Source organism: Barbus barbus (assembly GCF_936440315.1).
Source record: "Barbus barbus genome assembly, chromosome: 43".
NCBI classification, from domain to species: Eukaryota; Metazoa; Chordata; class Actinopteri; order Cypriniformes; family Cyprinidae; genus Barbus; species Barbus barbus.
Genome location: NC_136721.1, coordinates 20,904,579 through 20,928,137, shown reverse-complemented (window position 1 = coordinate 20,928,137; position 23,559 = coordinate 20,904,579). Strand labels below are relative to the sequence as shown.

At 36.7% G+C, this 23,559-nt stretch overlaps 1 protein-coding gene across 1 annotated transcript; it reads right to left on the bottom strand.

Annotated features, from left to right (window-relative positions):
- Positions 1–961: 961 nt before the first annotated feature.
- Positions 962–21,150, bottom strand: LOC306862370 (rho GTPase-activating protein 24-like). Its single transcript, XM_079405145.1, has 8 exons — positions 21,013–21,150; positions 14,911–15,033; positions 9,104–9,311; positions 7,218–7,350; positions 5,816–5,889; positions 4,009–4,130; positions 2,853–3,918; positions 962–1,852 (listed from the first exon to the last, which is right to left on the bottom strand). The coding sequence occupies exons 1-8, from the start codon at positions 21,020–21,022 to the stop codon at positions 1,609–1,611; spliced, it is 1,980 nt and encodes a 659-aa protein (XP_079261271.1). The 5' UTR covers positions 21,023–21,150; the 3' UTR covers positions 962–1,608.
- Positions 21,151–23,559: the final 2,409 nt, after the last annotated feature.

Below are 23,559 nucleotides of genomic sequence, written 5' to 3'. Positions count from 1 at the left end.
TTGATAGCTGTGGTGGAGGAAGTGTTAATTTGTGAAAAAATTACTTGGAGTATAGTCAAATTTAACACTTGTATCATGCTTGCTTTTTTGAGCTCTATGGATTTTCAAGTCATTCAGGTTTGGAAATGATGCTTACATTTGTTCTTGCATCGTTTAGTGAGATCTTGCAACACAGTACTGAGAAATGTTCTTAAATGAACATCCTGCACACAAATGCATTACAGGGAGAAAAGATATAAAAGCCCACCCAGATTCAGACTGGGTCAATATTCCCATAATTTTGTTGCATTCTGCGTCATGCTATGTGTTTTGGTACATATTTATCTCTTTAAGAATTATAATGATTGGACACAGCAGTTTTTTTAGGACATTGACTTTAGTTCATGGACAATGTCCAGATTTGTTTGGGAGGCTGTAGTCTTATTATCGTGGTTGTAAATATCAGACCACCCACAGATTTCATGTGTGGTCGAGCCCAGCGACTGATACAATGACACAACACAATTTAAGACAAGTTTAAATGAGATGCATAATTTAATTTAATTGCATTTCACTGAATGCATCAAGCTACAGTAGAAGCATGGACAGCTGCGACAAGGCAAATGACCCCACATGGTCCGAGAGATGAACAAATCCCATCTCGGTCTTCATTTTAACAGACTTCCTCCCATCTAGCACCGCTGCAAGAAAATGATGTGCGACAGGCACAAATGACAAAGACAGGCTGAGCATTTGCAGTGTTTTCACAAGTATTTACAGGTCTACTTGGGTTTTGGTCACGTGGGGAACGCTGTGGCACAGCAAAAAAAAAATCAGATTCTTCATCAATATTTTTATCCACTAAAAACATCTTAAATTTTATCTGAGCCATTATTTATTTATATATATATATATATATATATATATATATATATATATATATAGGGTGGGCAAAACCCTATAAACTGTTAGATTTTGATTTATGCTTAAAATGTTATTTTTATTTATTTCATATGCTTTAAGTGCAAGGAAAAGCCATGATATAAAATTTATATGAAACACATTGAGAATTCTCTGTTTAAATACCAGTACGTACATTAAACATTAATTTGCATTTATACAGACATTTGTTTTTCATTGTGGAATTTTTAACATTATTTCTCCTTTATATACACAAGAGGATACATGACAGCTCAAGGACACATTTGGTTGGATCACAAGAAGAAATAGGAGTGACATTCGTGCTTCTGTCATCCTTCAGGGGTCTCCCATCATCTAAAACTCAATGTTCATTCATGTAATTGATTAATTCTCTCACATTCAACCAGAACTGTCTAGAGTTCCTCTTATCATTCGCTCTCAGGTCAGAATTGCTTTCTTTTGGTTTGAAAATCATCTTTCATTTTAACATCCAAGCTGCATCGTCCCATCATCCCTCTTCATGAATCCAACTGGTTCAATCCAACAACTGGTCCACGTTCTGTTCTGAAAATTTGGCTCAATGGGCTTCGCTCAACCGCGTCGAACCTTTGCACCAAACGTGCAAAGATGCCGTGAAGGTTGATTTAGTCCCGTTCTGTCTGAACACAAGCCCACACAATGTAAAGTTAATGGTAGACCGTTAACGGCTCACTGGATCCAGATGGTGTTGGCTCTGTCGGGCCGTTGCGGGTCTGCGGTCAGGTCTCCGAAGGTGGAAAAGAACTGCTCCATCTCTTTCTGCAACATCTCGTTTCTCTTTTCTGCATCGTCCTTGGCTCGCTCTGCATTCCTCAGCTTGATCTCCACCATGGTGTATTTCTTCTTCTCCTGGTCCAGCTCTTCATGTAGATTTGCCATCACTGTCTCCAACTCTAGATTCCGTAATTCCAGACTACAGGAAAGATGGTAAAAGGCGGGTGAATACACCTTTTAATACTGTGATAGTTTGAGACACTTAAAGGGTTGATTTAGGTGTTTAGGTTTAAGATCGAGCACAATAAAAAAAAAAAATTATAAAAAAATTATAAATCTGCAAGAATTGTTGCAATATTTTAAAGTCATACATTTGTTGAAATATCACATTAGACATCAAATATAAGAAGTAAACAACTTCTTATATTTGATGTCTAATGTGAAATTTCAACAACTGTATGACTTGAAAATATTGCAACAATTCTTGCAGATTTATAATTTTTTTTTAGTTTTTTTTTTTTTTAATCCAAGCTAAGAAACTAATTTATGACTCACTAGTGTATTCAAGATTTGTAAAGTAAATATTTGTTTCATTTTATTAAAAATAAATATTTTTATTTTATTAAATGTAAATATTTTTCAAATATATATTTTTTTGATTTTATTAAAATTAAGTAAATGTTGTTCATTTAAAAAAAATTAAATCAAATAGATTTTTTTTTATTACAATAATTTTTATAAATATATATTTTATTTTTTGCAGTTTAGGTGTTTCTATTCCATTAGCATTTTTATTTTCTTTTTTTTTTTTTTGCAGCAATAAAATATCCAAAACACCAACAGGGAAGACAGAACAATATTAAAATGTTTGCCACATCTCATATTTCTACCATACTGAAGAGAATGTGTGTGTGTATGTGTGCAAATTATTTATTTAATTTATTAACTTATTTATTGGTATTTCCCTCATTTTATTTTAGTTATACTATTCTATTTTCCTACAAATCACAAAAAATACATAAATGGTAGCTGACTTTCCATTTCCATTATAGGGGAAACGCAAGTTGGAAACATTTTGGGTGAAAAATTATTTAATTTGTTTTATTTTCTATTCATTTTTAACTTCATTAAAACTGTGGAAAACATCACTAGTTTCTGTGCTCTGCAAAGTTAATTTTATGATTGAAGATGACTCTCACCTCTTGATCCTGGCCTCGTATTCGTTCTTCTGCTTGAGCATTTCCTGTTTGAGACTGGCCACCAGGCTGTGCAGTGCACTGTGATTGGTCGGTCCATTTGTGACAGCAAACGTTTCGCTGTTATCACTGCTGCTGGTTCCTCTGCTTCCTCTGCCTCCTCCGTTACTGGTCCGCTGCTCCCTATCGTCCACCGCCAGTCCGTTGTCCTCCTGCACCGGGCCGTCCAACAAAGGATCTTCAAAGTTGCTGCCAAAGAAGTCCTGCTCTGGGCACGTGGTTGTGGAGGAGCGGCAAGAAGTGGAGTTTTCTGGTAGAGAGATCTCGCAAGACGAGGTGGACCACGTGGCGCTATCCACGCTCTGTTTGTCCTCACAGCTGCTGCTCAGACTGGGCTGCATTGTCTGCTGCTGATGGATGTGGACATTGTCGTATGTGGACAGACGGTTCTGCTGGTGCTCGGTGTCTCGACTTTTAGCCTCGCGCATCAAGACGTGACCGTTGGGCACCCAGAGTCCATTCCGTCCATTTAGAGTCCCATTTGTCACATCTGTGCTGGATACGCCCATCCGAACGATGCCGTTCTGTACACCCATTTTGGTGCCTGAGCCTTTTATCGCACCCGTCCGACGGGCATGAAGGGTTCCCATGTTTGGTAGAGTCTGAATTTTCTCCTGATTGGCATCACATGAGGACGATGAGGATGAACTGAACGATCCATTGGTGACAATCCCGCTCCCTTTGCTAAACGCTGGGTTCTTTTTCACGGAGAGTGGAGGACTGCGGGCCACCTCGAATCGCTGTCCGGTAAAACCATTACGTGGGCTGCCCGAACGAGGAGAGCCATTGTCCAGAGGAGCCCGGCTGGGTGATTCTGGTGTGTCCCAAGTGCACTGTCGGGTGTTATTGTTCTCTTTGTTTTGAATCTGACCATTTGTAGGCCGTTTCTGCGTCTCATTATTGTTATTATTAACCAGTTCCAGAGTGCTAGTATGGTCCTCATCGGGTGGGAAAAGAACATCATGGCTGCCAATCAGAACAGCCATCAATTGCTGGACCAGCACTGTGCCTGAACACATGACAAATAGATTACTCAAACACTGAATATAATCCAGATCCAGAGATTTCTGGAGTGAGAGATATGGATAGGAAGACCTACCTTCCATTATAGTCACTGGGTCCTCAACCTTTGGCCTTAGAATATTTGGCCCAAAGACCGTAGCCAGATTCTGTACACTCATTTTATTCACACCTGAGTAGGACTGAACTTCATCCAAAAACCTGGACAAGAAAGAAGAGTCTTAACATAGCAACTGAGATTTCTAAAATTGTATGTAAAAAGTTGAATGTGTAGCAAAAAAAATAAGATTTTTTTTCACAACAAATAAATGCAATGCAATGCAAAAAAAAAAAACTTGTTCCCAAAACTCTAAAATTGATATTATGCTATGAAAACATCAAGTTATTTAATATAAAAAAATTTTTAAATAGTGCCACTGAGTCAATTGATTCACTGACTCATTCAAAGAAAGCCACTTATTTAATTCCTGAATGCATGGGCGGCGCTAGGGAGGGGCTAGCAGGTGCTCCAGCACCCCCAAGAAAAACCAAAGCACCCCCATAAAAAATTAAATAAAATAAAAACATTTGACTCATTACACATGCATAACTACTACAATGCAATATAACGTGCCATGATTTGCAGTCGCACATAATGTCAGCATTTTATTTTAAAAACTGATCGGTTCCTTGTGCCAAGTAGGCTACTGTAGGCCTGCCCCCGACTAAATTGTTTTCTAGTCAACTAGTCACACGTTTATATTAAAGTGATTACTTTAATAACCTACTAAACCATGCCTTAATATAGGTATTTAGACATATTATGGCCTATTCCATGCTCAAGCGTACGCATAAAACTTGCCGCAAAGCACCAGCTAAAGTAATGATTATGAATGCATAGAGGGAAAAGAAGACATTTCAATTATGTTTTAATAAACTAGTACTTTCTCAGTCAGTGTCGGCTGCAAAGATTAAGTTGCCGAATTCTGACGCTGACTCACCATCTCCACATGGACGTGCCTTTAACAGAGAAATGCACCTGGACTACACATTCAGAGAAGATTTTTTTGGTTTTCAAGCTTTCTGCAGATTTCTTTATTTCTGTGAGATGGTCCATTGTTGTGACGCGCTCTATTCATGGAGACAGCAAAAAGCACATCCAAAAAAGCCTATTTTAAGTTCTTTCTGCAGGAAAAAATAAATAAATAAAAATGATTGCGTGGGCTTCCCCTTAGGCTACAGTAAGCGTGATAATACTCCCACAATCCTCATAAACATTGGAAATGCGCCTATATAGCTATATTTAATTATTCATATAAAAAAATAATGACAACAACCTGTTTTGGTCATATTTACTATTAATTGCCCAGCTCCCCCTGTCATTGATCTAGCACCCCCACAGCACCTGCCTTCAAAATTCTCTGGAACCGCCCCTGCCTGAATGCATCAGTGTTTCTGAATGAATTGACAAAGTGACTCACTTAAAGACAGTAAATTGTTTCATTCACAAATGAATCAGTGTTTTTGAATAAATTGATTGAATGGATTGATCCAGAACTCACTCAAAGACAGTCACTTATATACAGCAGTGTTTGAATGAATCGATTGACTGAATTGACTCAGTGACTCAAATTCCCACCACTAGTGCACAGTGGTGGGACAGTGACTTGCTTTGTTCCTGAATGCATCAGGGTTTATGAATGAATCAACTGAGTGAACTGACTCAGTGACTCACAGACAGTCACTTGTTTTGTTCCAGAATGCATCGTGTTTTTAAATTAATGAATTGATTGGATTGACTCAGTGACTCAAATTCCCACCACTAGTGCACAGAACTGTTACATATTTTTTATAGAATATTTTGTGATAAGCCACAGCTGAATGGAATAAAATACAAAATCACCTACTTGCATATGTATTTAAGCAGATTGTAGTTTACCGGAGGTAGACCTTCTACTTGCCTTCTTAATTCCTTCATTCCCTGCACAGAGAGAGATTTACAAAATAATAATAATTAAATACACATCCAGGATAAAAAGAAATACAAATGTATGCCTTTGTTTAAACTGATTCTAGTAATTCAATTTTAAATGATCTGGACTAATGTGCATGATTAAAAGATGTACTGAATGAAAAAGCAATTAAACCTATCTCATTGCTTTTAAAAGTCTTCCTAATTGACTTTAAATATTCATATTGCAATTTATTCCGTTAGTACTATGTTATTCATCTAGGCATGGGTCAGAGAGTTTAACAATTGATGACGGTCTAGATTTAATGATGCGCTCCATTCCAGATATGTTTTTATCATGGTCGATATGTCTTTTCCCTGCAGGCTCTCACTGATGAAAATGACTTTGCTGCAGCACATGAGAAAGCGATTTCTCAAAAACAAATGGATCCAGTAAACTAAAGCCTTCTGCTTCATTTGACATGGTACCGCGATTCTTTGCGTATACCGCACTCGAGGGACTCTCAGAGGTACGAATCTCGTTCAAAACCTCGGGGCAGTAAATTAAATTCAGTGTTGCAAGACCCCGTCTTGCACTTTGATTCTATCCTGAAACCATTCAAAAGCCGCTGGCTGACACACAGGTGATTCGCACAAGGTAAAAGTGTAACTTGAAAGTCAGAATTAGGCTGTTTCCATTCCTCGGGGTCAACCTTTTCTTCTTCAGGCTCAGCGAAGGTAAGGAATTGATTCACGCAAGATGAAAGACGACTGCAGTAGAATAATGGGATGAGTCATTTGCCATTCTCTCAGCCTGCTGGTGGGAACCGAACTCAAAAATAAGAAAGAGCAAAAGGAGGGGAGCTAAAAAGGTCAACATTATTTTGAGTCTACAGTGAGGCTCATTATGAAAAAAAACAACATAAGAAATAAAAATAAAATCGCTTAAAAGGTTCTTCACAGCGATGCCATAAAAGAACCATTTTTGGTTCCATAAATAACCATTCAGTCAAAGAACCATCTCTTTCTTACGTTTTTATAATCTGAAGAACCTTCTTTCGCCACAAAGAACCTTTTGTGAAACAGAAAGGTTCTTCAGATGTTAAAGGTTCTTTATGGAACCATTTAGACAAAAATGGTTCACCTATGGCATTGTAAAGCACCTTTATTTTTAACAGTGTTCCCACCCCAAACAATACAACTGTAGTACTGTATATGTATTTGGTAACTTTCATCATTAATGACACAGACATTTGAAGAAAACCATTGCTCCCCTGAGTAATGAGACATGTTACAGCCACCAAGTATATGCAACAGGCATATGCTTGCAATGTGATGGTCAACAAGAGACTACTCACTGCATCCTGGTCTTTGCTGAGGAGTTTGGTGCAGGCCAAAAACTCTTCGTATTTACAAAAGGGGATGACCGGCTCGGGCAGCTCTCTCAAGTACAGCTTCAACAAAGATGCCACGGTGTGAACGTCTGTGTTACTGCAGAGAAAGTTGGAAAGAATAGACATATATAAATGCCTCAAAGAATGAAAAGCTAGAAGCATAAGGTGTGTAAAAACAGTGCACTTTAAATGACAGATTGTGGGTGTTCATGATGTGTCAGTATCCCAGCGGATCTAATGATGAGTAACATGAAGCAGGTACTAAATCAAAGAAAGCACTAGCACATCGCTGATCAGTTCGGTAACGGCCCAACAGAGGACTGTGACAATCCCGTAACAAGCTGCATTTATTGACTCTTCCCGGGTGGGCTGGACAGGAATAGCAGGCATGTGTATAATGTAACCGTCACATGCATATGCTGTGTTTTGACCCTTTATAATTATCACCTTGCTTCAGACACCAGTAAGATCTAAATATGAATGGTGTTAAATATGCAGTGTGCTTTCCCTGCTGCGTCTCTTCCCGACAACGTGATTGTGGAGCCCTGACAGCCATTGCTAAATTAGCAGATTGTAAATAAACTGGAGAAGCAGCTGCTGGTGTTATCTGCAGCATTTGGTATTGTGGAAGTGCAGAGAAAGCTTTTTCAGAGAGAGAAAGTGTCCAGGATCTACATTTTAGGGTAATGTGAAGGGCCATTAGCTTAAAATGGACAACATAATTGCATTTTCAGGCGAATAATGGATAAATATCTCCTAAATGGTAAATGGGTCATTTGGAAAACTGCACAGAGAGAAATGAGAAAAAGACAAAATAAAAAACCTGGAGGTGTTAAAAAGGATGAATTTGTCTTGTTAATGTATAAATGTCAATTCTTGGGTGAATATTCCTGATTTAGATTCTGCTTCAGTGTAATGCCAGGCATCTGAGAAGAAAGCAAATCTATTTTTATCAAAAGATGGCACACTTATGAGTTTTAATATAAAGTGAATGTATGTGGAACAAGTTTCACAGGCTCTAAACAAAGCTGTCACTGTCAACTGCATCTTTTCGCTTTGATTTGTCAATGGAGCCAGAGTAAACTTGGATTTAATGAGGACTCCATTCAGGCATTAATGATATGATACGTCTTTGCTAGATCTCATTTACTTTCACGCATTTAGTAGACATGTTTATCCAAAGTGACTTAGTCTGCATTCAAGTTAAACAAAATACTGTTCAAAAGTAGGCTCAACATGGATGCATTTAATTGATAAAAAATACAGTAAAAGCATTAATATTGTGAAATATTTTTACAATGTGACGCAAAGTTGAATTTTCAACACCATTATTCCAGTCTTCAGTGTCACATGATCCTTCAGAAATGATTCTAATATGTTGATTTGCTGCTCATATGACTTTTTTTTTTTATTGTCAATGTTGAAAACATTTGTGCTTAATATTTTGTGTTATCTTCCTGTCCTCAAATTTCTGAATGGTAGTCTTTGAGCTACAGGAATCACCAGCATGTGTTGTGTTTTGGTTAACCAGCTTCATCAGAAAGGCCAAAGACCAGCCCCCAACCAGCACATGAGTATTATGTGCTTTTTTAGCTTCCAGCCCACCAATTTACAACTAAAACCTCATTCAAATCCTCCATGACTATTGTATTTAGATTTCTCAGTGTTCATGCTCCTGAGACAAAGAAATACACTGGAGAGAGACGATAAGGAGTGTAGGAGAGATAATACAGAAAATCTCAACTAATCTGAATGAGATTTAGCAGATTTAAAGTTGTTCATGCATATATTGTTTTGCAGATTCCTTTCATATTCATAACAGAGACTGTAAGTGTATTTAGAGCAAGTACCAGTCGAAAGATGGTTTTTCCCCACAGTCGAAAGCATCCTGAAGCTCTTTGACGAGGTTGGCTTGTCCGGGCAAACGGAAGAGCCCTTCTTCTCGTAGACCCTGGCGGCGGATGAAGTCCACGCACTGCTCCACCAGCATGGGCGCCATCTTATTGCCATAACGACGTTCATATCGAACCGTCTCTTCCAACTTCTGACCAAAGATTCCTGAAACACAAACCCATAGGTCATGAGGATCAGATAATCTAACATTTAGGAATATATCCTTGCTGAGAAATTGATATCTTTATTTCATTTTATTTGACTTTTAGGTAGGCTATATTGTTATGGAAAGTAAGTAGTCATGAGCTATCTGACAAGACTTTTAGAGCCTTAAAAATTGATTTGTTTTGTCATGTTGAAAAACAATTGATTCCTCTATTCCTATATGTAGGAAAAAAGTGAGGAGAGAGCTGCTAAAGAAGCCTGATTTAAGCTATTCTTTCACGTCACGCTAACTGAGAAGAAAATCGCACACTTCCTTTCCTGCCCTGTTCTTTTGTCTGCATCAGTCAGGCTGAAAACAAGCGTGATTCACATGTGGCATGCATATGAGCGGGGATTAACCCAGACTTCCTGGAAGCTTTGGATCGGTGGCGCTTTCCGGGTCTCCGGACGCAGACATGCGGTACGAGATGGTACAAATTCAACTAAGCCTAGAAGACAGGAAGGGTTTTGCCGCCTTTTTCCTGCCTGAACTGATGGAGGGGAAAAAGAGCTTGGACAGATGAGAGAACAATATTTCACATTTTCTTTGATTCAAAAGAAAGTCTGACTCACCATGTTTGAAGCTGACACAACTTTTAATTTTACGGAAGACACTTCTGTGTGTGAAACTGTAGTAAAATAAGGGATGCAAGAAGGTGCATCCGAACTGTCTGCCTCTGAGCATCTTCAACAATAAGTCCAAAGTGGCCTACAATCACACTACTGCTGGAAAATCATCCAAATCATGTTCCTTTCCTCCAATTAGAGTCTTGGGAAAATGCTTTGGGAACTTCCATAGCTGGATCGCAACTGGACCTCAAAATAATGAAGAAAAAGGACTTGACTTGCGTAGATAGTTTTACTTTTCTATATACATCCCTTTCTGGATGAATAAACACAGAAGTTTCCTGTGATACATCTCTGGACAAGCGATGTCTGTCTGTTATTAATGGTGACCACACAGGTGTGAGATGGTGATCTGGCTAAAACACATGAACCTAAGTAGAATAAACTGAATGTAGACATTCGCTTGGCTTCAATTCTTTAATGATTTATGCAGAAGCTCTTGCATGCGTTTCTTGTTTCCCATGGAAAGAGTTTGTGAGGAGTCAGACTTGTGTTTCCAGCCAAAAGTAATCTCCTGATGGTTCTCTTCTCCCTTCAGTGAGTTTACACTGTGGTTTCTCAAGCCTGGATCTCCTAATTGTGAATCCTCAGGGCTTTAATATCCCATTTTGGTTGAGCTGTTCTTCTGACTTTGACTTGACTTTGCTGTCCCTGTGTGCAATAGCAGTCAATTAACAACACTAGACACACACTCAACTTCATGCCGTCTTCAAGCTGTCCAGGGCTTTTCTGCCGATCTCACGTATTCACACACAGCGCTCTTTGTGCTGCTGCACGGCTCTTATCCTACAAAAAATCAAATATGAGCAGCTTTCAGACCGGCTCTCCTTGCAAACTATCTTCTCCTCTCATTACAGTCTTGCACCTTTTAGGTCTTCCTGACTCATTTCAGACCTTTTGAGGTTGTCTCTTCATTTTTTGCTGGTCTTTCTTCACTTCTTGTTGTCCCTCATTACAGTCTCGCACCCTTTGAGCTCTTGCAGTTTCTTTGGTCTTCTCTTCTCTCCTCTGATCCCTTCTCTTTGTCTCATCTTGTCTCCTTTTTGTCCACTGATTGATCCGATTGCCCTGAAACCATTCCCTGTATATTCTCTGTTCTCTACTTCTGTACGTCTGGAACCAAGAGTCCGTTTCCTTCTTTAAGGAGGTTTGGATTTAAAGGGGAGGAGACGAACTGCTCCATCCATCCAAAGCTCAGACCTGACCTGTACTTCATAGCAGAGAGTAGGCCAAAACAACCCCTCCTCTCCGTCCCCTAAGGTTTGTGTTAAAAAGCTGCTAAGCTCTTAGCTGTGTAATCGTCTATTGTGGCTGTTCCCAGCCTTCTGCCCTCATTCCTGCTGTTCACACCGCCGTGTTTTTGTGGACGTTTGAACAACGGCGCTCGGCACAAAAAGCTCCACAATAGCTGTGGGCGAATCGCTCTCAGCCTAGAAGGTCTTCCAGTTCATTGGCGGAAAAGATTATATGCAGAAAGATTGTTTTAATCTTCTTGAATAAAGAATAAAAACATGAATTTTGATTTTTTTTATCTAAACCTTCAGGCCAGGATTAACAACTAAAACAAAGAAACGAGCTCTAGATGCTTTTAAGTTCACAAAGATTAGACATGCCAACAGCAGCAAATTATGACTTCATTAAAGGGCCTGTATTAGATTCTCACAGTCAGAAGCCAAATAGGAGCTGCCTACTGTATAACACACATTGCATACGAAAATGGAAGTCACTTTCTTGACCTTAGAAGCTCAAATCTGATTGCCTGGGTTTAACTTGCGAGAGTCAGGGTTTACTGGTTTTCATCTTGCTTATGATCCGTACTTTATAGGAAGGACATATTTTTGTGTTTTCTGTGAAGTCATCACAAAACAACATGCTTTTCCACCAGTGGGCTATTGCTCTTTCAGATAAACTCATGAATAGCATGTTAAAAATTGCTTTACATGTCACTGGCCAGAATATTTTATTTACACTAAATATACACGAAACTAGTCTATTACAGTATTTATTATTTGAGTTATGAAATAGTTTTTATTTTTATATTTTTATTTTTTTCATAAATTTTTTTATAGTTTTTAAATTTAATTTAAGTTTTAGTAATTGTGCTATATGCTTTAATCATATTTATTAGTTTTTGATATTTATTTATAACTTAATTTTTGTTATTTTAGTTTTTGTTATTTTAGTTCTTAAACTTCTCATTTTCATTAAGTTAAAATTTTACATTCAATGGGTCATTTATTTTATTTCAGATTTATTTCAATTGCAGAAAACTGTTTTTAATACTTTTATTTAACAATGCCAACACTGCATGAGACTAAAAAAGAACCTTAACCAGAACTAGAAGCGTATTATCGCAAATTTTAGTCCTAACTAGTCATAACAGTGTCTTGTATTTTCATTACATCATGCTGGGAAGCTCTCATTGGTCCAAAGCTGTGGCTTTTCCTGTGCAGCATTGTGTCTTCTGTGAGGACAAATGCATTTCTTGACACTGCATGTCACATGTTGTTTGAACATGGTGATATTTGGCATTATTTTTAAATAAAGCTTGCATTATTGGTCCCTCAGGTCACATGAAAGTTTATAGAGTTCCTCGTTTAGTTGAAGTGAGCTTTTTAACGAATAGGTGATCTCTCTTGGTTTATATTGGAAGTGTCAGCCTCAGACAGTCAATACTCCATTAACTACAAAGAAAACACTTACATGTCATTGCTGGAAGCCGATAAAGTCTTTGACAGAAGTGTGATCACACTGCAAAATAACAAGTCAAAATCTAATTACGTCTTAAAGTGATTATAAACGACTGTGACCTAATGAATTATCAACTTCTTGCAGCTGCACACACATGCTCATATCAAATATGAGACGGAGATGTCGAAGGTCAAGGAGAAGAGACTGGAACACACATGCACTGCAACTGGGTGGTCGTGAAACACCACAGGACCCCTACAGTGGGATATTGTACACTGTTTGACTCAGTGACCTTTGACCTGTGGGGTAAATCAGCTGAGTGTGGTAGGGAATGTCACTTTCACAACTACAAATGTGAACAAAAGATACATTCCTGAGGAATCTTAATTCTTTTGGCTAAACATATGTAAACATGAGGTATGAATGGTTTTGTGCAAAGAAATACCACACACGGTTGTAACAAAGTGTCCATTTGTCAAGTTCACAGGGAAATATTTAAAGGTTAAGACGGTGTTAGACTGAGACTACAAACCAAGCAACACAAAAAAAGCACTATGCTGGTCCTAGGTATTACAAATGACTGTGTAAAGTAACTTTTGAGTAATTAAACTATGTGTGTTTACAAGCAAAAAAATACTTCAAGAAAAGCCAAACCCAGCAAGTAAAGTTGATGCAACATCATGAAGGACAAGTCGGAAATTCCACAACATGCCTCTCCGAGTTTAATGCAGTCAGTCTGTATCACATGGCTTGGTGCCCTCAACTCTAAGGCTGGACTACATGTGCTTATTACTGTGAATGGTTGATTTCTGCCCACACAGAGTGGGATCATTCAGATGGCCATGCAAGGATGAGCCATTCTTGCAGGCCGGTGAGCAAACCTTTAAAGTGACCCCAGAAAGTTTAATGAGGTTGGTGCTATATGTGAGACTGAAAAATATGAGCACACCTCCAAACACACCCACACATCTCACAGACCTAATGGCACTTTTTTCGTATAAATGTACATTAAGTATTTTAAACATATGAATACATGCAACCTGTTCCATAATTTTGAGTCTCTAATGATGTTTCTACTTTAAACCATCACTAAAATATAATCATCAAAACCCTTGCCATTGAGAAAGTGGACCCTAAAATAAGTTCAAAAAACTTTTAGACAAGAAAGAATTAGACAATTTTAAGCTACTTAAAAAATAAATATATATCTGTGAGCACATATATATATATATATATATATAGTAAAACCAAAAATTATTCAGACACCAGATTTAATTTTTTAGATATATTTTTTTTTACTAGTGGGAGCAGGACATTATAGTTAATTTATGTAAGTGAGGATAGCAAAATAAAGTAAACTGTGACATATTATACCCAAACATTCTTCATACAGTTGACTACCAGTAAAATTGATAAAAAAAAGAATTTTGGGACCAAAAATTATTAAGACACTTTGACCTGACCATGGTTTGCCTAAGTGTATTTTATTTAATTGCTAATGCAACCTTTTTACACCACAGACTGAACAAAATGAAGCATTGCTTGGTAACTGGTTGACCTAAATTGGTATTATCTAATTGTGTACTTAAATTTAACAGCTGACAGTTATTCAGCCTAATTCATTACATACCTTTCTATCAAACTTATTTGTTCCGACATAGTTTAATTCCAGTCACATTTTATTACAATTTTCTAAACTATAGCAAATGTTGAAGGTGATTTTATGTTTTACAAATAAATATCTGTATATTTACTTATTACTAATTAACCTATTTTTATTTTTTACCTTTTTAATTTTGAGAATTTTATAAATTATAATCCTTTATTTATTTATTTACTTTTTTACTTTATTTTTCATATATATATATATATATATATATATATATATAATGATATTATCAACTTATAATATCTTCATTTCATTTCAGCAGAAGAAAAAAATCATACTTGGAACAACTTTCTTTTTTTTAGGGTGAACTATCCCTTTAATCTTATATCTGCCCTAAGATTTTAAAGATGTAATGGGAATCGCTGCTGGTTAATATAGAGCGGTTAATGTTGCAAGCAGAGATTCACATATTATTTGGCTCCTTTAACTAGTCAGTGTGCAACACTTATTCGGCAGTATAATATATAGCAAAGTTGAGGCTGTGTAAGTAAAGCAAAGTTAAACTGTGTCCAGCCTGTTTATATCCATTAACCAACAATGACTTATTCTGACACACTGGTTGCAGAAGCTCACCTCCTCCAAACGGAGCCCATATCACCCTGCGGATGCTCTTCACCCAGTCCTCCATGTCATTCTGTGTGCTGGCCATAAGTAGATATGTCTCATGGTTGGATGTCATTCGCTCCCTGTCGCCCCCTACAGACAGAACATTGAAATAAAGGTCAGAAGTTTGTTGGGTTGAAATGTTACAGTTTTCTTCAATGTAAAATCACAATAACATTTAACATGGATATCAAAATATCATTTCAAAAGTCATCATTCACATTTCAATTGTGAGGGCCAGCTAAATGAAAATAGCTTAAGCATTCTTTACTTCTTTTAGTCTGCGAAACTTTCCTTTACAACAGCAGTGACTATTGGAGTTATTTCCTCACTCCTAGACACTTAAACAAAGCACTTGTCAACAACCAATTAGGTCTTGGTCATTAAAGATGAGTGGCAGAACATGCCTTTGTGTACTAAACCTCAATGACACTCCTGTGATATGTCATTAACCCTCGACTCAAAGCCATTATTTACAAATGTGCAGGTGTGTTGACATCTGTGAAGGGTCCTGGGCCTGAGACGCCACATGTTTAGTCTGCTGAGGAATGTAGTGCCTGTCTTGTTTGTGAGAACAGCATGCATGGGCCATCTGAGCTGGCTCATGAAATTAAAATTAACATTTTAATAGCATAAACTGTTAAATAAAGGCTTTTAACCTTAGGGTTTTTTAAATCACAATTTTAATAAGCTATAAAAATATATATATTTTAAATATAAAAAAAAAAAAACATTACAATGAATATTCATATTTTAAGATTTTTTATTTTTAGATTATAACAGTGTAATTAATGAAAATAATGCAAAAAAACCTAATGATATAAAAATAATCTTATTTATGTAAAATATTATTTTTTATCAAATTCAAATTAAAAACATTTATATAATTTCATATAAATAATCAACCATTTTTTGACAGGTTTTGAGAATAAAATGTCATTCATGGAACTTAAGCTCTTATACCATCAGATTGTAAAACCTATTTGCATTTTAACTGAAATATGTATTTCAACAGTGTTGATTCAAATGGTTAGGATTAGGGTTAGGATAGGGTTAGATACACATACTCAGAAAAAATGCAGATCAATACTAGATACATCTTGCCCCTCATCCATACGGAGAGAGATGATTATGTCTTTAAAAGCATGTCTGACATGTCCAGTGCCTTACACTGAGGCAGAGTTTTAAGAGTTAATGAAGATATGATTAGTGTGAAAGACTAAATTATTCATTGTATTCATTTGTGTAGTTCTCTGGGGACTCTCGCTGTCTTGATCATCGATTTTCGTCTGCAACGAGATCAGTTTGTCAACCATTAGAAATGTATTTATGGACTGTCGAGAAGCAAAGCAGATGGAAATTGTTGAAGGAACAACAACAGCAGTGGTGATTCCATTGATTTTCTCCACAGCACCCCTCGAAACGGAGCGATTGATCATTCAGAAATAGCTTTCACGCACAAGCTTGTTTTGTCAGTTTTGGAGACTTGGATTTGCCTTCATTTTGGGTAGCCAAACAATGTGTTAAATTTACAAACTCTGCTCTATATTACATGTTCTAGGATTGAAAGTTTGCATACTGAGGCGAATTAAACATGGCAATGGAATATTGGAGCAAAATTAATTTAAGCAAACTCTTACAGCCCATATTTTGGTTTCATGCACCAAAATTGGTGTATTGCCGTCTCAAACCATCTGTAGATTTAAATAGGCCTTTTGTTACTGTACCTTTAAGAGTTATTGCACATATAAATGGCCTTTGATGTGATACAGTTGTTTATATAACCTATTAAGATGCATTTTCTTTAACTAAAACAACAAATAAAACCATTCAAAGAATATCTGAAAAGTCAACACAACCCATCTCATTCACATTTCAGAAACTTGTGGCATCCACACCTGTTTTACAAATGGAAATGAAGTAGACAAAAGCTGGAATGCTGAGCTGCAGCCCACCGCCCGAGGCTGGAGATGAATGGAGGGTAAGATAACGGCAACCTAAGCCAAGACTAAAGTGTCATGGCATATGCACCGACCCGCTCACATAGGAATGCATGCGTGCAACAAAGGGCAGACTCGACAGGGGTCCGGCTCGAGCACAGTTTACAGACCATCTGCTGCTGTCTCATCTTCTTACCGCTACAGCACATATAACAACACATGCACACTCACACAAGAGGCCTGAACAGACTGTCTAATGACCAAGAGGAAGATAAATGAATCATAAATGAGTCTATCTAGCAGTAAACAATGACTGTTTACCAGTTAACGCAGCACCTGTTTCAGAGAGAGAGAGAGAAAGAACGGATGAGTGCTAGCCAGCTGCGATGCACGGCTGCTAGAAATGAAAGAACAGACACTGACAGCCACAGGGAGCCACTTCACATAAAATCACGTTTCATTAAAACATTCAGATTTTTAAAAAAATAAATCCATTTCTGAAATTCAGTTGTTAGAGAGCATGATTTTAAACCTTTGAATTTTAGCTCCAATTGGCATTACAGGTTAATACTGTATGTATATTAAAATATATATGAATATTTTCAAAATAATTTTTAATGTTTTTTGAAAGGAATCTTTTATGCTTAAAATACAGTAAAAATAGTAATACTGTGAAATAACTCTTTTCTATTTGAATGTTTTAAAATGTAATTTATTCCTGTGATGCAAAGCTGAATTTTCAGCATCATTACGCAAGTCTTCAGTGTCACATGATTCTTCAGAAATCATTGTAATATGCTGACTTGCTGCTCAAAAAAAATTCTTATTAATTGCAATGTTGAAAACAGCTGTGCTGCTTAATATTTTGGTCTTACTGAATCTTTGATGAATAGAAAGTTCAAAAGAACAGCATTTATTACAACATTATAAATGCCTTTTGATCAATTTAATGCATCCTAGCTTAATAAAATATTGATTTCTTAAAGAAAAATCTTACTGACCCCAAACTTTTGAACGGTAATATAAATTAAAAAAATAAAATCATTTTTGGCTAAAGGAAAATGGTAGATACTAAACAATGCTTACTAAAAATCATATATAATCACCTTTATATATATATATAAAAGACCTTTGAACAGTAATGTACTTTTTGGAGAGCAGCAGCAGCCATCCACACTCACTTTCACTATATGGATTAAAATGGCTTGAAATGGTAAACAAGTAAAAAAGTAGCAGAGGTTTCACCACCACAGACCTCAAAATAAGCAGTTCTGCAACAAAAGCCTTTAGTTTGGTCCAAAGGGCAGGATGCCATTCACAAAATAATACACTCTAATCTAGAATAGCGCATTGCATTGAACCAAAGTACCAAACAATGACATGAAAACAAATACTACTAGTCTAACTATTCCACATTTCCCTCAAACAACGTCAGCATTGCTTCCACTGCCCCACGGTTCTCTTTTCAATCATTTTACCCAATAAAACAGCATTAACCAGCACTCTAGTTCACTCCAGAGACCCCTGACCCCACTCTTACTACCTTCAGATACTCTAATACCTTCCTCTCTAAATGAACTTAACGATCTATGACCCACACACTCTCCCCTCCCCTCCATCACCTGGCTGTACATTAACATTAATATGGCTCTTTAAGCTAGACTTTTCCCATGAGTGTAGATAAAGGTGACCCATTTATGCTATTCTGGGACCAGCAACCTTTTCTCAAATGTAAACAGAAGCTTTAAAGTTCTGAGCTCACCGTTCATCTTTTGGCTTCTCTCTACCTCGCAGCGGGAGAGTGACGAGCTCTCAAGGGTTCATTATGAAGCAGCCTTTCATAAGCCTGCTGCCATTGATCCCGGTGCCAGTTCACACACTCAGGAGGCTAACGAGAGGCCTTTGTGCCCACTGAGCATTTAACAATCACCCATCTTCATAACCAGGGCAGGGCTGAGCCAGTTAGCAAACCATTATGTGCCAAGCACGATGTCACCGCTGACAGATCTACTCCAGCAATCTTCAATAAATAAGGCTAATATGCAAATGGTTGAGCTAATTACATTTAAAATAACATCATTGCACTACGCTGCCAAATATTGCATCATGCGCGCTTTTTGGTGTGTGTGTTTTTCCAGATGCACTGCTTACACACTAAAAAGTACTTATGTAGATGAGAAAAGAATTATAGAAATGCGTTATACTTGCAAAACATCTTTTTGAGGAAGTTCATTTTGCACTATATAATCTTGCACCAACTAATATGCATGCATGACCTATATAAAAATGAAAATTTGCTCACACCATTTAAGATGTATATGACTTTATTTCTTCATCGGAACAGATTTGGAGAAATTTAGCATTACAACACTTGCTCACCAATGGATCCACTGCAGTGAATGGGTGCCGTCAGAATGAGAGTCCAGACCGCTGATAAAACTCTACAATAATCCACAAGTAATCCATACGACTCGAGATAATAAATTAATGTCTTCTGAGGTGTAAAGCTTGTTAACTTTAAATCATTGTTTCTGGACAAAATACGAATCCACGATAAAGCTTCCTACAGTGAAAAAGTCCATACCCTGTTGTCCACTCACATCAAAATCCACTGACATATAACTGTTTTGGACTATTTTCTTTTGTAAACGGTGCTTGATCTGTGCATATTTATCTCCTGATTCAGACAGGATTACTTTTTCACTGGAGAAAGCAATATTATGTATTTATTTACAATTTTTTTAGTAATGGTTAATAATGGTCTGAAATTTGTTTCTTACAAACACACAGCTTTATGCTTCACAAGATGCTATCTGATGGATTGGAGTCATGTGGATTACTTGTGGATAATTATGATGTTTTTATCAGCTGTTTGGACTCTCATTCTGACGGCACCCATTCACTGCAAGTGATGTAACCACACATTTCTCCAAATATAGTCTGATGAAACAAATTCATCTATATCTTGGATGACCTGAAGGTGAGTACATTTTCAGCAAATCATAATTTTGGGGTGAATTATTCCTTTAACTAGGAATTCATATACAGGCATGAGCCATAAACAACATGAGAATGAGCCACAGACACACACACATTCCTCTCGCGCTAAGTGTGTTTATCAGTGTGTGCTGCTCCTATGGAATTCTCACATATGGAACATCTATCACATGCACAAACCCTAAAACATCCCAGAAAGACAAACAAAAATGCTTCATTTTCAACATCTGTCAAGATAAAGCCCCACTGACACAATAAATCTACTCACATAGAACAGGGTCCCTATAATGTTAAGACCCAGGGTGCATTCTATCTGTGATCATTTTTAAGGGTACGTCTATAGCCTATGAATCAGACAGATGTGAGCATTTTTAAGATACAGTTTCAAGTTAACCCTCAATTGCACAATGGATGCAATGAGTATTCATTATTAAACATCCACCTTTTTATCATGTAGTTAATTTGGTCACTCTGATTTTCACAGTTCCTAAGTGTACAGTATATGCCATTACATTATATAATGTTAATATACATTACATATTTGAGCTATTAAAATCTGAGTTGATAATCACGCATGTAGCACAATGGAAAGCCACATTATGACTTCTAGTTCACCAACAATACTTTAAATACTATATAGAGCAGCCTTACCCACATAAACACCTTCAACACATTAACATGAACTAAATAACATATAACACTTAAAGATAAATCTAATAACAAAAAACGAGACATTTTTAAATAAACCCTAAACAAAAATGTTTTTGTGCCAATACCAATTTCCCCATAAATAATGAAGTGATTCATACATTTTACAGTGATGAGATCAATTCTATTCTATAATGATAATATTAATAATAATTTATTTAACATTATGCATGCATTTCGTAATGCATGCATGATTAGGGTTAAAAATAGTTCAACTTTTAAAACGCGTCGTCTATTTTTTAAACTCACCCTTAGAAATACTTAACATTTAAACGTCCACATCTGCGATTTGAGTCCAGTCTTGTTTACACTCTCTGTAAAATCTCACGTGCAACAGTTACAGTCTCAGATTTTACGCGCTTCAAAATGAAACCACCACACACGACAACACTGTACTATAGAATAACGCCTCAGTATGCATACTAACCCTTTTGCATCCAGTTGCGGGTGGTTGTTACATGCGTATGGACTCAGAGTACTGCAGAAATAAATCCCACTGATGTTCCACACTGCTCCGCACAGCAGCACCTCGCGCACCGGCTGCGCGAGACACCATAGGATTAGCAGAGCGCTGTCAGTCCCTCCCCTCACGAGCTCGGTGCCACTACTCTGTTTGTTTGGCGTTTACAGCTGCGTGACGTCATGCACACCGATGAGTGTGAATGGAGGACGCTGTTGTTCATTTACTTTATTGCATTTATTTAATATGTTTGGATATAAAGGCTCACCTTTTAAAAACGTTGTATTTTTAATTATACGACAACATTAATCTAACTTGTCTTAACTTGGTGTTCTTCTTAAGTTCTTCTTCTGAATTATTATTAAATTATATTAATATTATTATTAAAATATTATTAAATATTTTATTATTATTACATGTACAAATAAAGCATAATTTGAGTTGAGTTAAATAGGTAATATTTTTGTGTTTATATATTCGTACAATATGCTGTTTAATACCAGTGTGATAATTCGTGATAACATTACACACACATTATTTATTTTATTTTAGTGTTTTTCAGATTCCGTTTTTATTTTATTTACAATTATTATTTAGAATTACTTAGAATTATTTTATGTGAGAAATAATGGTGGATTTTTTTATTTTTATTATTATTATTATTTTATTTTAGCCATGATCTTGACACATTCATTTATACACATTCATTCATTTTCATGGTCATGTGATTTTACTATTATTGGTGGGTTGATGTTTATCCATACAATAAAATGATGAGGGAATATTAAAAGCTTACTAGCCCTCCCATAAAGAAAAAAGATAACTATACTTACCAAAGTAAATTTTTATAAGGGTAAAATATTAACTTATTACATGCTAGAAATTTGTTAAATTGAGCATATTTCTTTTCAGGATGCAAATTATAAAAACACTGACTAGTCTAGTCATCTTGACCTTCTGATACACACACACTAAGCGCTATCTGTCTTGGCGGACTCCCTGTTCAGTCATCTATACAGCATTCCCTGCATTTTTCCCGTTTCCCTGATTTAGAAATGCACACCCTCTTTCCTCAGGATGTCCTGAACAACTGCTCCATTATTTCTGATCTTACTCATCTTTGCATTCAGCATGAGTAAACCGATTAGCAATATTTTTCCTCCTTGAACAGCGGGTCTGTGTGTGCCATGTGTCCCTCCAGTAAGTCGGTTAGTAACCACTGACCCAGACAAACTCTTATTCATCTCATTAAATTAAATGAGATCTTCAAGATGGTGGTTTGATAGTATAGTAAATCTCAGAGCTAGCGTCTGTCATGCTTGCTTGTGGGTTTAACACCAACTGCACTGACATAATCAACTAAAGGTCTTTATTCAGATGTCAGATGCGTTTAGGAAGCTTTTTCCACACAGCTGTCGGGAGGCATTCGCAGGCTGCGCTGTGTGAACGGATTGTTATGCAAACACACTTTGACTCCCAAAAGAGTTTCTTCTCTCTTTCCTCAGAGAAGAGACAACAAAGTGCCCATATAACCTTTACAGATATGAGTAACAGGAAGAAGTGACTTGCCTTCCTTTAATGCAACAAACCCAGTGACCTCATTTCTCCTGTTTCTTCCTGTTTACTCCTCCATAACATCCAGGATGGACCAGACGTGATGTGCTGCGTGTTTTTTGGTGACCACCAGCATGCAAATAATCAACATACAAACACACTCATGGGTCAAAAGGGAGATCTTAACTAGTCCACACATTTACAACCAATTTGATGTTTAATACTGTATACAGCCATAAAAGAAAGACTTTCGACCAATGGGATTTGACTGTGGGAGGGCTAATGCTGCAAAGTTCAAAATCAAAGTGTCACAATCATGGCTTCTAAGGACAATAACTTTGATTATCACGAAAGTGATTTATTGCTTCCTGTTTTAAACATGGTGTTTGATCTGATCCGATGACCCTGTCATGAAAAGTCTTATAAAATCCATTATATTGACTAATATAACCACAATGGAGAGGAAAAGGATGCATTCAAAACTTTTCACATTACGCTTAACCCATTTTGCATTCCACTGCTCTACTTTTCCATTTTATTTTCTATGTAAACATGCACTAGACTGGCATTTTTGACTATTGCATTGTCTTTTGAGACTATTCTGAAAAAATGTGCCACTCAAGTTCAAATAACTTAAAAAAATGTCTCGAGACCCTTGCTTTTTTTTATTCCAATTTTTCAACACAAAAATGTGTTCTGCATGAAAGGCCGCTTAAGTGTCTTTTTAAAACACAGTTTAATGCCAATTTTAGCTCTGGGTAAATCAATGCTTTACACTTGTATTTTGACTTTTTAATGCTCAGGAATCAGAATCACATTTAATTTAATTCAAAATTAATATTTAATTTTTCAACATGACAGAAATCTAGAAAGATTAACAGAAAAGGGTAAACAAAGACTAAAAACTAACACTAAATAGCTCAATCATAATCAGGTTAAATGTATTCGAACTTAAATGTA

Excerpts from the sequence above, each read along its gene's own strand:
- LOC306862370 (XM_079405145.1), bottom strand. Across the intron at positions 9,312-14,910 it reads ATGGGCTCCGTTTGGAGGAG|GAATCTTTGGTCAGAAGTTG; the intron begins GTGAGCTTCTGC and ends TTTGTGTTTCAG. Across the intron at positions 1,853-2,852 it reads TACGAGGCCAGGATCAAGAG|TCTGGAATTACGGAATCTAG; the intron begins GTGAGAGTCATC and ends TCTTTCCTGTAG.